This window comes from Scomber scombrus, chromosome 8, assembly GCF_963691925.1.
Source record: "Scomber scombrus chromosome 8, fScoSco1.1, whole genome shotgun sequence".
NCBI lineage: Eukaryota > Metazoa > Chordata > Actinopteri > Scombriformes > Scombridae > Scomber > Scomber scombrus.
This window is the reverse complement of record NC_084977.1, coordinates 10,776,797-10,791,414: the sequence shown is the minus strand read 5'-3', so window position 1 is coordinate 10,791,414 and position 14,618 is coordinate 10,776,797. Positions and strand designations below refer to the sequence as shown.

Sequence of the window (14,618 nt, the reverse complement as noted above, 5' to 3'; positions counted from 1 at the left end):
ATACATACACACCACACACACACAGGCAGTGATAGTTATTTCCTCATTAGAGATTCTTTGGAAGGAGAGAACACTTCCATAGAAAAACCTTGTGGAGCCTCCATGTTCACGCTGATATGCTCTTAGAGTGTTGGGATCACATTCTGTCATTTGATGTTGCTGATGTTATCACACCACCAAAAACATCCCCTTCTTACTTCTCTCTTTCTAATCATTTATCCATTCTGCCAGTGAAGCAGTAACTTGTTTTTGTTAAAATGTCATTTACATAAACATGAGTTGGTGTGAAATTATATTTGTATGGCAAAATCAACATCATCCTGTACTACTAGTGTGTAATTTGATCACCTCAGGACATAATAATTTAAATCAACTAGATGAATATATCATAATGATCCCCACACACTTTGATACTGAACACTAATGTACTGATTCGTCATCATCTTCTCTTTGTCTTTCCAGGTCGCACCCATCGGTCCAATCAGGTGACGGCCCCAGAATACATCTTCCTCATCTCAGAATTGGCTGGGGAGAGACGTTTCGCCTCCATAGTGGCTAAAAGACTGGAGAGCTTGGTAAATATCACAGCCTTGTAAATGTGGGTATATGTGTTGTAAATTCTGGGTCTTTCCCCTCTCCGGCTCAATCATGGAAAACTGAATAAGCAGGAAAAAAAGACCATGCCTGCATACTTGTCGATGGTCATTTTCCATAATTATCAATGCATTTCAGCACAACCAGTCATGTCTTTCCATAGTGACACAGCATGACAGTTGTTTTGGGGAAAAAGGGCAAGGAGGGTGTGAGGGGACGGCAGTTCCAGGAAGTCATTCCTGTGTTTGCCAGCTGTGTTCGGTAAATCCACAAGTTCACATCTCATCTCCTCAGCTGATACAAACCGATACAACCCGATACAAAACAAGTTTCCAAACACACACTGAGTCACTCCAACTGAACATTTGAATACCTTTGCAACCGGCTGTCTCCAGATCAGCAGTGAAGTCATATTTGGCTAAGACATCCCTTTTGTTTTGGTATCTCAAGACATTTTTCAGTGTGGGCAGAGCCGGCAGCTGGCTACAAGGCTGGGCTGCTGTCGAGTCTGCTTCCTCTACATTTCCCATCAACTCCCTCACAGTTCATTTCAAAGGTTAATAAAATGGAAAGCACACAGGATATGGCTGTAGTCAAACACAGGCTGGGATCCAAATTTGCGTGTAATTTTTTTTTTTTTTTAATCTCTTAATTGATTTTTCGTCTCAGGTCTCTGCCATCTTGGAAAATGTTGCCTGAGCTACACAATGTTATGTATGTAGGCAGCAAAGTTGCCTGCTAACAACAGTTTCAAACCTCACTGCCATCAGTTTCCTGACACCTTGGACAGAGACCAAGTTTTATAATCACACCATCTCGTGTGTGTGTGCAGTTTCACATTCTGCCGTATAAAGCAGAGAAAACGTACCTCTGTGTAGTTTACACCGTCATATGAGAATATCGTCACATCCTTAATAATTTGACATGGGTTTTGTGACTGTACCATTTTTTCACTGGTAAACCACAGAGTATTCTGTGAAATTTTAGTTCATTAATAGTGGTGGCTGCGGTGTTAACAGTTGAGATTAAACATGTGAATGAAATTCTTTATTATAAAAAGTTATCACCGCGAACCATGACGAACATCTCTCAGATTGAGAAGAGTACAGTTCATTGAAACGCCTAAAGGTCAACGCTGATATCTACTCTGAGGTCATATTAATCCTGCTGTAATTGTATAGTAACTATACAGTAATCCTTTTATAAGATGTAGAAATGCTATTACACTGTGGCTTAAGCAGTGAAGCCAGGTTGGATAATGTATGTTGGCCCATTCCTGTCAACAGCAAACGCAGATTCATCCCATGTCACTGTGTGAATCTGTGTTAGTGTGATGAAGCCCTGAAGGCTGTAAACCTAACACCGCTATTACTAATAATAACACTGTTGCTAATCCACTTTGCAGGGTGCATTAACCCACGGAGACAGAAGAGCCACTGAATCCAGAGACCTGAGCAAGTACAATTTTGAGAACAAGGTAGGCAAATGTCTGAAAATAATATCCCGACCTTCAAGTGTGTGAAAATAAGCTTCTTTTTCTCAGTCTTTGTGGCGTACATGATCTCTGGTTGTTAAGTTTAAAATGAGCCTTCTGAGAGAATTTGTCTATATTGATTACATTTTCCTTTTTCTCGCAGTACGGTACCAAGGCTCTGGATAAAATCACCAAAGCAATCCTTGGCCACATTGATAACAAGGTGCCCCCTCCCAAAACGTACCCTGGGGGTGACGGCATGTTCTTCAGAGGTATGTTTGAGATTTTGTCCGTATCTATGGACAGAGAACAACTTCACCAGCACAGAGTGTACTGTGTTTGTTCCTCATTAGTATGTTTTTCTTTGTTTTTAGATATGAAACATGGAATGATGGATGTGGGCATCCTCTGTAGGGAGCCTCGCTTTGGGATCAATACTGAGAAAGGTAGAGTATCCTTGAGCATGCAGGCAGCTTTTATACCAGTAATGCCAGAGTGTGTCAACTCAGCTGTGTTTATCTGTCTGGCATTAAGTGTTCTGTGTTATGTTTTTTTAATCCCAGACTGCAGCATCACCAAGTTCCTGAATCGCATCCTGGGCCTTGAGGTTCACAAGCAGAACCATCTCTTCCAGTACTTCACTGACAATTTTGACTACCTAATTGAGAAGGACAAGAAGGAGGGCAAATATGACATGGGAATCCTAGGTATGGATGTCAAGTGAATGGATTTAGGTCTTACTAAAAAGCACCAGCTATATAAAACAGTTCTAAATTCATTATATCAATAATGTTTGTAGAACACTTACGACCTATGGTTGCTGTTCCTTTCTTCAGTTATCTCTGTCAACATCACATTGGATTGGGACAGATTGTTTTTAGGAAAACGGTTCCTAATTATAATGTAGGTAATAACTCTGGTTCTCTTGTTCCGTTGTGTCTCTGACAGATCTTGCCCCAGGTAACGATGAGATCTATGAAGAGAAGCAGGAAACTTTCTTGACAGTTGGAAACCCTCAAGATGGACAGGTTGTTCTCTATAAGGTAGGAACCACATAGCTTCATCTCAGGTATATCAGTGGATGATTTTTCTTGCCGTATGGCTGCATGTTGGATATGTGGGCAGCTGTATTGTGATAGTCACAAGAAGATAATGATGTAGCGGCTTCAAGAGAGGCACCAGGTAGTCTGACGAGCACATTTACAAGTGTGGGCTGATCTCGGAGCATCACACATTATACAGTTGATGTGTCTTTCCTCTTGGACAATGCACACTTCTTTGTTGTATTTGCCTGACCCTGAAGAAATTCTGTGAATATATGTATGTATATATATATATATATATATATATATATATATATATATATATATATATATATATATATATATATATATATATATATATATATATATATGATGTCCAAACAATAAAACCATGAAAACCTTTCTCATTTGAGTTAAATCCAGGAAAACCTGTAAGATCTTGAAAGACCAAAACAATGAAAAATTGACGTTCAGTGGCAGTCATTCTTCACAGATTAGGCAACAAATGTCACTTTTTGCAGTACGTATGCCACATAATGTCACCAGTTGGATTTCAAGCAGGGACCTTTGTTGCATTGTTCCTGTCTGCCTCTTCGCTGCCCACTATCCAATGTAGGCATAAATAAAAAAAGCTGAAAAAAAAAAAAATTTCTAGGATTACACTGTTAACACTTTGCATACAACTATACAATTTACATAACCTGCACACCAAGATGTAATTCAAGTAGTTGCTCCTGCAGTGTGTGTGACTTTTGTGATTGATGTCACTTTGCTAGCAGCTAGTCTGTGATCATACAGGCTTAGCTCGCAGCTAAGGAGCCTATGTAGACACCAGTGGGAGGTGAGAACAGGATAATTACTGGTGTCTTCTGCTTTTAGCTGTTGGCTGCAGGCTGCAAACGTAACCTGCGTTTGACATTTCAAAGCTGGCACCCAAGCAGAATGCTGCACAGCTTGCACTACTTTAGCAATTATAGAGAGAGAGTGTTGGGAACATACAGGACTAACAGATTATTACATTTTTCACCTATACTGTATATCTGTGTGACTGTGTTTTTAAATTTACATTAGAGTACCTCTGGGTGTCTGTGCAAGAGTGTCTCACCTGCATACCACAACTGTGTGTTTGCATGGCTGCTCCTTTCTCCCTTGTCTTACAGGATGTCTGCTTTAAACTGTTGATCTTTTTGCCCCTGTAGATCAGTGTGGACAGAGGTATGCCCTGGGATGAGGCCTACAACAGGTCACTGAAACTCAGTGGTCCCGAGGAGGGATTCTACCTGTCCATTAAGGTGAGTCTATGTTATGATAAGCAAACTGTATGTTTATTATGTAACCCAGACGTCACAGAATAGCAGTGAAGGTCCACTGAAAGGATTGTCTTAGACTCAGAATTCACTGTCTGTGGTGCTTCCCCACAGCTGCGAGGGAACAACCCATGTGTGCTGCTGGCTGAACAAGGACGAGGCAAGAACTTCAACGTCTACAAGCCCAATATCGGCAAGCAGACCCATCCTGAGAGCCTCGACAAGCTGCATCAACGCTACCGGAAGGTAATATTGATAAACTGTGTTGTGTCTGTGTAAATTGGTATCAATTTACTATATAATGTCTCCACACAGTTGAGAAAATCAATTTCTGATTACAGGGAAGGATTGACAGAACACCTAGCTGGACATTTGCAAGAGGGACACTTAATTTACTCTTTATGAACTATCATTGTTTGGATTACTAAGAATATATATGGAGTCTGCTGCCCCCTTGTGGCTGTAGAGGAGTACAGAACCCAGCAATGTTCAGTAGAGTGTGGCAATATGTTGCACACTCTACAAGAACATAATCAGTGTAATTCATAAGGATTAGAAGAATGGGTCAAAGGAGGTCATGGAATTCCTTTTATATTCATGTTTTTTAATTAAAGCTGAACCCTTTAACAACAAAATGATTAATGGCCTTTCATTATATGACCCGGTGAACGCAATAGTCTCCTCCTTTGACACATTGAATGATTAGAAATGCAATCAAATTTATATGACCTTTAGTTGTAGTTGGAAGTTCAAAGCAGCTCTTAATTATTGAAGTTTCCTATTTGTTAAAGATTGAACAAAATGTGGATATGACGAATGAGTTCTTAACTAACATTAGTGTCTTTGTTTTCCAGGCGACTCCCGAGGAAGCCAAGGAGACCTGGGAGAACCAGTTCACCTTCTCCTTCAAGAAGTGCAGCCATGCCAACTGGTAAGCAGGAATCCACAGCCTCCTCTTGGATTAATGGCTCACTAGATCCAATCAGGCTAGTACTTATCAGGATCCTGTGAGGGTGGGTTTAGCTCAGATGCCATTCCCAAGGATTTGTAGATCACCTGAGAGCTAGTCATGAAGAAAAAAACCTCCAAGTCTCTCATGCACCCTCGGAGGATTATTGAACTATGTGTAAAACGGGAGAACATAACTGTCTCTTATAGAGTTAGGGCATGATTGGCAGTCCGTCCCTCAACCTGTCATACAGTTTTCCCGAAAGTGTGTTTTCATAAAAGATTAAACTTTGTCCTCTCTGTTCTCTCTCCAGGAATGGGAAGTGTAAGATAATTGAAGAAGGTCAGGTGTGTCTGCAGGGCATGCGCCTCCGTCAGTACCACATGCTGTGTGGTGCTCTCTTACGCGTGTGGAAGCGCGTATCCGACGTGGTGTCTGACATTACCAGCACCAGCATCCTGCAGATTGTCCGCCTTAAAACTAAGCAGCATAACAAGCAAGTCGGTTAGTACACAAGCGATATGCTTTTTTTTTTTTTTTAATTTACTAATAAACATGTACAGATTTTCAGTTATTAAATACCTAAAACTTTACATGGGAAGGAATATTCTGTATCGTTTAATCCAGAGTTTTTCATGAACACAGTGTGATGCTGATAAAGTGCTGACACGTCTTTATAACATATTTAGGAAATGAAAGTGTTGTTCCCTTTCTTGATTTGTCCCCTATGAACTCTTTTTCAAAACAATATTAACAATAACTGATACTTCAGCACATTTTCATTTCAGCTTTGCCATATTAAAATACAGTGCATGGTCGAATTCCTCTGTGCACTGCACCATTTTCATAAACATGTCAAAGAAATGTGTGTGTGTATATATATATATATATATATATATATAGAGAGAGAGAGAGAGATGTTATTAACATTACATACTCCAGATGCCCACATTTGAGTATATTCAGTGATGCCTACCAGTCTAAACTGAAGAAGCTAGTCTAGTCTAGAAAACTAGTCCAGCTCCTATTGACTCAACCCTTTTGGATATACCAGGACCTGGATCACAGACATGTACTTTAAATGAAATGGGTGAAATACAAAGATTTGGTTTGAAAAAGTGTTCTTTTTACAGGTAATTTGGTAAAGTCTCCGTTTTGACCATGCCGATATCTGTAATATTAATGTACTTCTCATTTATCCCAGGTATCAAGATCCCAGAGAACTGCGTGGCCCGTGTGCGTGAAGAGCTGTTGCTAATGGACGAGGAGGTGAAGAGGAGGCGCAAGGAGAAAGAGAAGCAAGCTGTGGAGCAGCGGCTGGCTGAGGAGCGCATGCGTAAAATGGAGCAGGACAATAAACACCTTCTGGCAAATCTGTTCAACCAAAAACCCATGCTCAACCAGTCCCTTATCCAGTCCCTCGCCCAGAGCCAGATCCTCAAACAGAACCAGAAACTGAACCAAAACCCAATGCAAAGAACACAAACTGGGAACATGTCTCAGCTAATGAGATTGCAGGCCCAGGCCCAGGCCCAGACCCAGTCCGCTTTGCAGCAGCCCCCCCAGAATCTAACCCTGTTGTCCTTACAGAGAAATCCTAGCCAAGCCCAGCAAAGGACTCCCAACAGCTGGCCCAACAATTCCACCACCAACAGCAACCAGAACCGTCTGACCAACACGGTCAACCCCAGCCCCAATTTCCCCTCGTTTTACCCCCAGGCCTTCCTAACCTCTTTTCCACAGCAAAAGAACCAGTCTTTTCCACTCCATCAGACTGCACTGTCTCCCAACGTGTCTTCCAAGAATCCCCTGGACGATATCTTGGATCTGACTGTGAGCTCACCGTCCCCTTCACCGGACACCACAGAAGGCGGGCTGAATCTGGACAGTCTGACACACTCTGCAGCATTCGGAGAAGACTTTAATCTGGAGTCTCTGATCTCTCAGAATGCGCCGAACGCCCAAATACAGCAGCCTCTTTTGCTACAGCAGCAGCAACAACAGCAGCAGCAGCAACATCTACAGACGACACAGCAGCAGAACCACAGCTTGATGACCAATAACCACCAAGACTTATTAGATTTATTGGACTTGCCCCTGTCTCCCCAGATACCCGCACAGAAAGCCAGCCCTTCGTCCTCTACCTCCTCCGGCTCTTCCTCCACGTCCTCCGCCTCCAATGTGTCAAACAACCTGGTCCCACACGTCTCCTCCGGCCTCCTGCCCGCGCCGACACTCATCCCACCGTCGTCGTCCTCCTCTCTCTTCTCCAGCCCGTCCCCCTCCTCTTCTCTGTTCTCCAACTCCTCCCCTCACTTCTCCTCCAGCTATCTCCTCCCCCAGTCAGACTCTCTTTCCTTACCCAACGGCCACTGCAGTCCCGACCCTCTTGACGTCCGCGAGGCTCTGAACAGCATGCTACAGGCCGGACCAGACCGCAAGTCTGTCATTCACTACCGGCAACCAGAATAAGACCTTTAAACAGCAACAGCTCATTTGGACTTTTTTTTGTTTAGTTTTCCTTTAGGTATTTTTGTTTTGTTTTGTTTTGTTTTTTGTCTTTTAAAGCAGATTGTGTGTCGTTGGCTGCTGTCTATGATCGCACCCTCGGACCTACTCCCTCTCCCCTCAGGGCCTATAGTCACGTCACTGCCTGTCCTGCGCTCGGCTCACCTTCTTCTCTATCCACCTGTAGCGTTCACCTACTCGAGGCTGTTGAGGTGATAGCGGGCTCGATCAATATCAGATTTCTGCACCAAAGTGTGTCCTCCACAGTGAAAGGCAGCTGTTAAAAAAAAAAAAAAAAAAAAAAGCGGGGGAAAAAAACATGTGATAACTGTATTTTATTCATTCGACCTGTCAAAAGAAACTCTCTTCAACAAACCTCCCGCTGCTGATTTTACGAGGTATGATTGGTGAAGTTGCTGGAAAATTCTCTAAATGCCTTTCGCCAGTTAAAACCGCATCTTTTAGACTTTACCGTTACTTCGCTTCATGGCCGACTGTCTTGACTTTAACAAGGCTGTACGCAAAGCTTGGTTTGAGTGAAACAAAAGATAGTGTTGAACTGGAAGACAAGAGAAAAAAAAAATCTTTTTAGCTGGTTAGCCATGAAATGCCTCAGTTTTCATTTCCTCTTCATGCTCCCTCTTGTTTCTCTCCCTGCTTGTATGAACACTAGTGTGAGGAAAAAGGGAGAGGAAGAGCAGTCTGCTGTTGCAAACAGTGCCTTTGGAGAAATCTATAAATGCAGTCTTTAAAAAAAATCAATGTAGCCTAATGTATAGATTTGTACTCTTGAGCGTTGGTTTTTCATTTTAATTTAATATGGTATATTTGTATTTAACTTTTAGCCCCTTTAGTCAGTCAGTTGTTTGTGTTACACTATGCTGGTGGCGTGTTTCAGGAAGAAGAAGCCTCCATTTAGCCTGTATGTGCTCGTATGATTGTCTGTGGAGCCTGTAGCTGCTTTCAATACAAGAGCAGCAGACTCGTCCTGTATCTGTGTCCTCCTGTCTGTCCCTGGTGAAAAGACGACATGCAAGGGTCAGCATGACACAGATTATTGAGCAACATGGATTTTTTTTTTTAAAAGTCCAAAAATATATCTCCTGTCAACCCCGACCACCTTTTTTTTTTTCAATGCTGACGATAATATTTAGTGATGTGACTCCTGGTTTGATTTGACTTAAAATTTCTCAGGAAAGTCTCGAGTGCTTTGTTGTTTTTATGTTTTGTGTCATTTTGACCAACGTGGATATAAAAATAGTTGTTTTCAGTCATGGATTACAGTGGATAACAAGGTATTAAAAAATGTTCCAGTTTTTATAGTCTCGATGTCTGAAAAGAAAATCCTGCTGTTTTTTAAAATTAAGTCTTGCTTTGATAATGACAGCAACTCTTGAACAACAAGAAGAGTTCAGAAATTAACAAATGTCGGATTGAATGTGTTTTTTCATTTCAGACGTCAAGACTAAAAACATGTGAAACATGCAGACGTGTAATATTCACTTTGTGTGATAGTACAGCTTTTAAAACCTGTAAGATCTGGCCATCTTTGTGTGAAAACGATGCACTGTAGTTGGTTCATGACAAAATGCCGGGATACGTTCAAGTGATCAAAAAGCAATAAAACCATATTCTACATTTGTTATGAAACACAAATGCCTAAGTACTGTTTACGCTCAACAGGCAAAGCTTTGTGGTTACCTTTGCATGGTCTGAATCTTCTTACTTCTGTCATGCTTCGTCGTCTTTTTAGTTAAACAGATACTGCAATGCATTCAACCTTTGTATAATAAGTTTTCACGAGATGAACGCAATGCGTTCTTGATGTTTTAGTCATTGTTATTATAAAAAATTATTGTTATTTATATTTAAGGGATATTTAGATTTTAGATATGTTATCCTGCTTATTATTGGAATAGTTAATGAAATGTTTGGTCAGGGAAGTTTCTAGTTTTCAAGATGACTATAAGACAAATTCTATTAAAACCTGCCACCAAATAAGATTGCACTGTTCTGTACTGCTGTACAGTGTCTGGATTTATTTCTGCTCATTTCAGTTTTGCTTTCCTCAAGTAGAATTGTTTCTCCAACTTGTAGACCTTCATCAGGCTTTGAGTTTGCAGAGAGATACCAAAGTATTCCACAGACACCCCTAAAGTTACTTGCGCTACAATATCAGACCTTTTATCAATCTCAGGAAGAAACCTACAAAAGGTGTAACGGTGGGGCGTTAGCAGAAATATATCATTTCCCCTTCTAACAGTGGTGAAACTAACCAGTACATGTCCTGTTTTTTTTTCCTTAACTCTGTGCTGTGATTCTTGCTGTATTTATGTTCTAGACTTAATGTGATGGGTTTGTTGTTTGTCCTTGTGAAAATGTCAGTGATTCTTAATGTTTATGCCTTCTTAGGGCAAAGATCAAACGTTTCTTTTTAAGGAACATTATTTTCTGTGGACAGTTTTATTTTTATTTGTGTTGCAGTTGTCAAACATTTTAATTAATGTTAAAGCTGACAGATGTTTTTGAGTAAATTTGCATCTGGATTAATACTGAAATGTGTCCAAGCCTTCTCCCCTCCCTCAGTGTAACATGTTTTGGATCAGACTGACTCGCTCACAGTATCTCAGACTCTTGTTATAGCTTCTTTTTTTAATTTGTAGCATCTGCCTATAGCATGTTTTCTTTGTACCATCCTTAGTTTTGCTTTTAATATTCCTCATCAGGCACATTCCCAGACATCAGTCTGCAAAAGATTTGCCTTCAGTTTCTGTTTTATAGTCACATAATTAAAAGCTTTATGCATTTGAGGGATTTGGACCGTATTCGTAGGGGAAAAAAGAGCTTTTTTCTTTTAAAGAATCCTTCACTAGTATAGTTAGGCATTTTATCATTTTATTATCATTTTGCACTAAGAATGGCATAATCAAGTTACTGTTCTCTGTTGGTTATGATTGAGCGTTGCAAGCTTGTTGTGTTTCTAAACTTTGATGGATTGCTCCGTGTATACTGTAACCATCTTTCTCAATTCTCCACCGTTTTGCATATTCTATAAATGTTATCACTCTCAAATAATTTATTGCTAACAAAAAAATGAAACAAAAAACATGCTACTGATTGTATGTATTTTTAAACAAAGCCTATTTTTTCTGTAAAAAAAGAAAATGCGTTCAGCACTTTTATTCTGGGTTGTGCTTTTTTTTTTCTATATATTTATAATTTAGATCCAAATGTATATATTGTAAAATTTGTGCCTTTCAACTAATTCTTTAAAAAGGTTTTCTACTCATTAAAGGAAGGACTATATGAAATTGCAATCTTAACTTTGTAAACAAATAAAAACTTGAAGATTGCTGAAACTGAGTTTCATTTATTTATCTGGGTCTTCCTGTTCTGCCCCGCCCAGTTCAGGAGAAGAACTTTGTCCCAACGCCTGGAGGTTAATTGAAGGAGCCACTTTATGTGACATCACTCTTTACGTATTCAAACATGTAGCTGATTGGCTGAAGTGAGTCAATGAATCTGAAATAAAATGCAGTGGTTGAAAGCAGCTAAGTACCAAAGCACAGCTTGGATACAAGTGTATATAGATTAGTTAAATTATCTCTATTAACAGCTTTAACACTACAGTAAAAAGCTGCTTACATGCATCAATAATAAGTATCTGATATATATTCATATAACACTGACAGGGCCCACCACCAATTAAATGCGAAGGCAGAAATGTTGCTCTTCAAACATCTGCTCAGCAGCCAACCACAAACTTCATGTTCACACCATAAATGAGCGGTTTAGCTTCTGCCATTGATGTGCTGCAGTGTCACATTAAACACAGGCTTCACTTGATGAATGTCACATGTTGGATAAATTACTGAACAGAACTACTATACACAGACCCAGAGGCTCTACAGCCTGTGACTGTTATTAATACTTCTTGATGAAAGTCTGAAAAAACTTGTCACTTTGAACATGTTATAGCAGACATAGTTTCAGGGTGGGGGCTGTGTTGGGAAGACAATGTGCCTTTGAGGTATGTGTGTCTATAATGCCCCACATTTCAAAGTCTAAGCACGCACACACTTGCAACAAAAAAAGCTTGAAACCATTTTGATCATTTAGTTACCCGATATTAAACAGTAGATTACTTTTATACAAATGTGTTCATATCTCAAAATTTCTCATAATAATAAAGTAGAGAGACATTTTACAGTTTAAGGTAGGAAGCTGTGATAAAAGAAGGTTTGTATCAGTGTTACTGTATTATTTGGGTTTCTGCTGCCTGTTCAAATTCAGATTCAGATTCATTCTTTATTGTCCCCAGGGGGAAATTTGTTGTCATATATCCGTACTCATTAGTACAACATTCAAAAGGTCAACAACATCATCAACAAGAAAAAACTAAACTTGTAGACATTCAACAGGATACAAAAGACAAAAACAAAACAGACCTTCCAGACAAGACTTAAACACGAATTGCACAAACAGGTGACCAATACTGCTACCTACTGGATGTTTTATTTAGAATAGTGATGGCAGATGGAATGAAACTTTTACCAAAGCGGGTCTTCCTGTATGTTATTTGCCTGTATCTGATGCCAGAAGGTAGGGCCTGTTGTCAACCTGCTTACCTGGGGAGCATGGGAGGAAAATGGCCCCTAGGGCAAGACCCCCTCAACTCCCCTGCTTACCTACACCCACCTCCAATGTAAATCAGCTTGTTCCCAACAAATGGCAGTAAATTAATGTCTTTGTGTTGTTTAGTGGAGAATATACCTACAATCTACAATAATTTTGTATCTGACCTGTCTTCAAAATGTAGAAATAAAGGTTCAAGGTTGAAGGTATCTTTATTATTTATTTATATATATATTTTTTAATTTACAGCCAGAAGTAATACAAAAACAACAAAGACAACCAATAAATAAATACAACAACAAAATAAATACAAATTTAAACTTTAAGAGAGTCATTTACAAGACTGATAGCAGTAGGAATACATGTCTTCAACCTATAGTTCAAGCTTTATAAAAATATGTTATTTTACTCAGGGTAAGAAAGTTATTTTCGTGTTTTCAAAGCAAAAACAAGCAAGAAGTTCAGTTTATTAATTAATTAATGATCAGTGTACTAATTCAGATATTAACTGTGACAATCACATTAAGCCTTCATTTGTGTCAAGTTAAATATCACTATAATAGAATAATAATGCATGACTAACCACAGCCAAAACCGGAAGGATTTATGAGTCGTGCGTGACGTTGAGACGTTGCAGGAACGTGATGACGTTGTGAAACTCACCTGTACGTGTGCCCGTAAACGCCACACCTCCGTACCTGTCTTCAGGAAGATTTAAGAGAAACTTTTAGAAACTACAGAAAGCAGCCGAGGCGCTGGAGTGAAACTTTAAAGAGGATTTCAGAGAGGAGACGTTTTGAATTTGGACGAGTTGAGTGAGAGCGACGAACAAACACGGCGGAAAGGAAGTTTACAGGTGAGATAGTTTCACTTTTGTCAAATCTCTCCAGGTTCCTCTGTCTGTCTGTAGGATGGTGAAAGAGAAACAGACTCCCTTTAACTAGCAAAACATTTTACTGAAATAATTAGGAGGAAAAACTTCCAATTGAGTGTGTAAATTAGCCGTTGTTCCACTTATAAAGATGTATTGTTTTATGAGCGACAGAGCTAGCTTTGAGTTAGCTTTAGACTGGAAGTTAATTAGCCTCAGTGCTTCTCCTTTCCTCTGGTGTTTGCTTTGCTGTGAGCAGGTACAGGCTTATTTTAGCTATGGTTGTTTTTACATACTTACATAGTGTGTGTGTGTGTGTGTGTGTGTGTGTGTGTGTGTGTGTGTGTGTGTGTATGTGTGTGTGTGTGTGTGTGTGTGTGTATGTGTGTGTGTGTGTGTGTGTGTGTATGTGTGTGTGTGTGTGTATGTGTATGTGTGTGTGTGTGTGTGTTTGTTTGTTGTCTTTATCATCACCCTACTGGTTCTGCCACACATGCAAGTTTCTACCTGCCTGTCACAGAGTTTCACAATAGTTTCGACTCTACATTCCCAAACAGCTGCGTCTTCCTTTCAGTTGACCCCAGTGTGTGTTTGCTGATATATAGTTATAGTATATCTACATTGATAAATTACAGATGACCCATCTTTTAATACTGGAAAGTTCCTTCTTCTGTGTGTTTATTAGGTTTGGAAATCACCTTAAGTTAATTTTACGCAATATTTTATTACTCTATAACCACATTCACAACAATATAACCATTAAAAGCCACTAATTTATTTCTATTGTTATTTATTAACACAAGAGACATTTTACAACAGGCAGGTTTGTGCTTACATGCTTGAGGCCTCCAGGTATTACACATGTTGCACTTGTGTATTACATTTCACAGTAGAGCTGCTACGATCAATAATTAGTTGCCAGATATTTAATTAAGAGCCAACTATTTTGATAATCAATTTAACATTTTGAGTCGTTTTTGTAAGAAGAAAGTTTCCAAATCCTCTAATTCCAGCTTCTCAAATATTAGAATTTTCTGGTTTGTTTGTTTTTTTAGTCTTCTGTAACAGTAAACTGAATATCTTTGTGTTGTGGACTTTTTGGTGGCAAACCAAGGCTATTAAGGATGTCAGCTTGGGCTCTGAGAAACAGTGATTGACATTTTCCCCATTTCCCCCTTTTTTCATTTTTACAAACACAATTTAATCATTTTTTTGTTATATCTTTTAAAGTTTTGTC

The 14,618-nt window shown here is 39.6% G+C and overlaps 2 protein-coding genes across 7 annotated transcripts in view; one reads left to right on the top strand and one right to left on the bottom strand.

The window, feature by feature from the left end:
• Positions 1-8,948, top strand: part of sbno2b (strawberry notch homolog 2b) — a 61,193-nt gene extending 52,245 nt beyond the window's left edge. For all 6 annotated transcript variants that reach the window (XM_062424558.1, XM_062424557.1, XM_062424556.1 and 3 more), the window contains 11 exons: positions 463-575; positions 2,000-2,071; positions 2,232-2,340; positions 2,443-2,514; positions 2,632-2,775; positions 3,017-3,111; positions 4,311-4,403; positions 4,533-4,664; positions 5,273-5,349; positions 5,681-5,871; positions 6,572-8,948. In XM_062424558.1, coding sequence (XP_062280542.1) covers positions 463-575; positions 2,000-2,071; positions 2,232-2,340; positions 2,443-2,514; positions 2,632-2,775; positions 3,017-3,111; positions 4,311-4,403; positions 4,533-4,664; positions 5,273-5,349; positions 5,681-5,871; positions 6,572-7,839 — 2,366 coding nt within the window. In that variant the 3' untranslated portion in view covers positions 7,840-8,948. The remainder of the gene's footprint in view (positions 1-462; positions 576-1,999; positions 2,072-2,231; positions 2,341-2,442; positions 2,515-2,631; positions 2,776-3,016; positions 3,112-4,310; positions 4,404-4,532; positions 4,665-5,272; positions 5,350-5,680; positions 5,872-6,571) is intronic.
• ubxn6 (UBX domain protein 6) overlaps positions 1-14,618 on the bottom strand; it is a 409,082-nt gene that overhangs the window by 202,546 nt on the left and 191,918 nt on the right. The window lies entirely within an intron of this gene.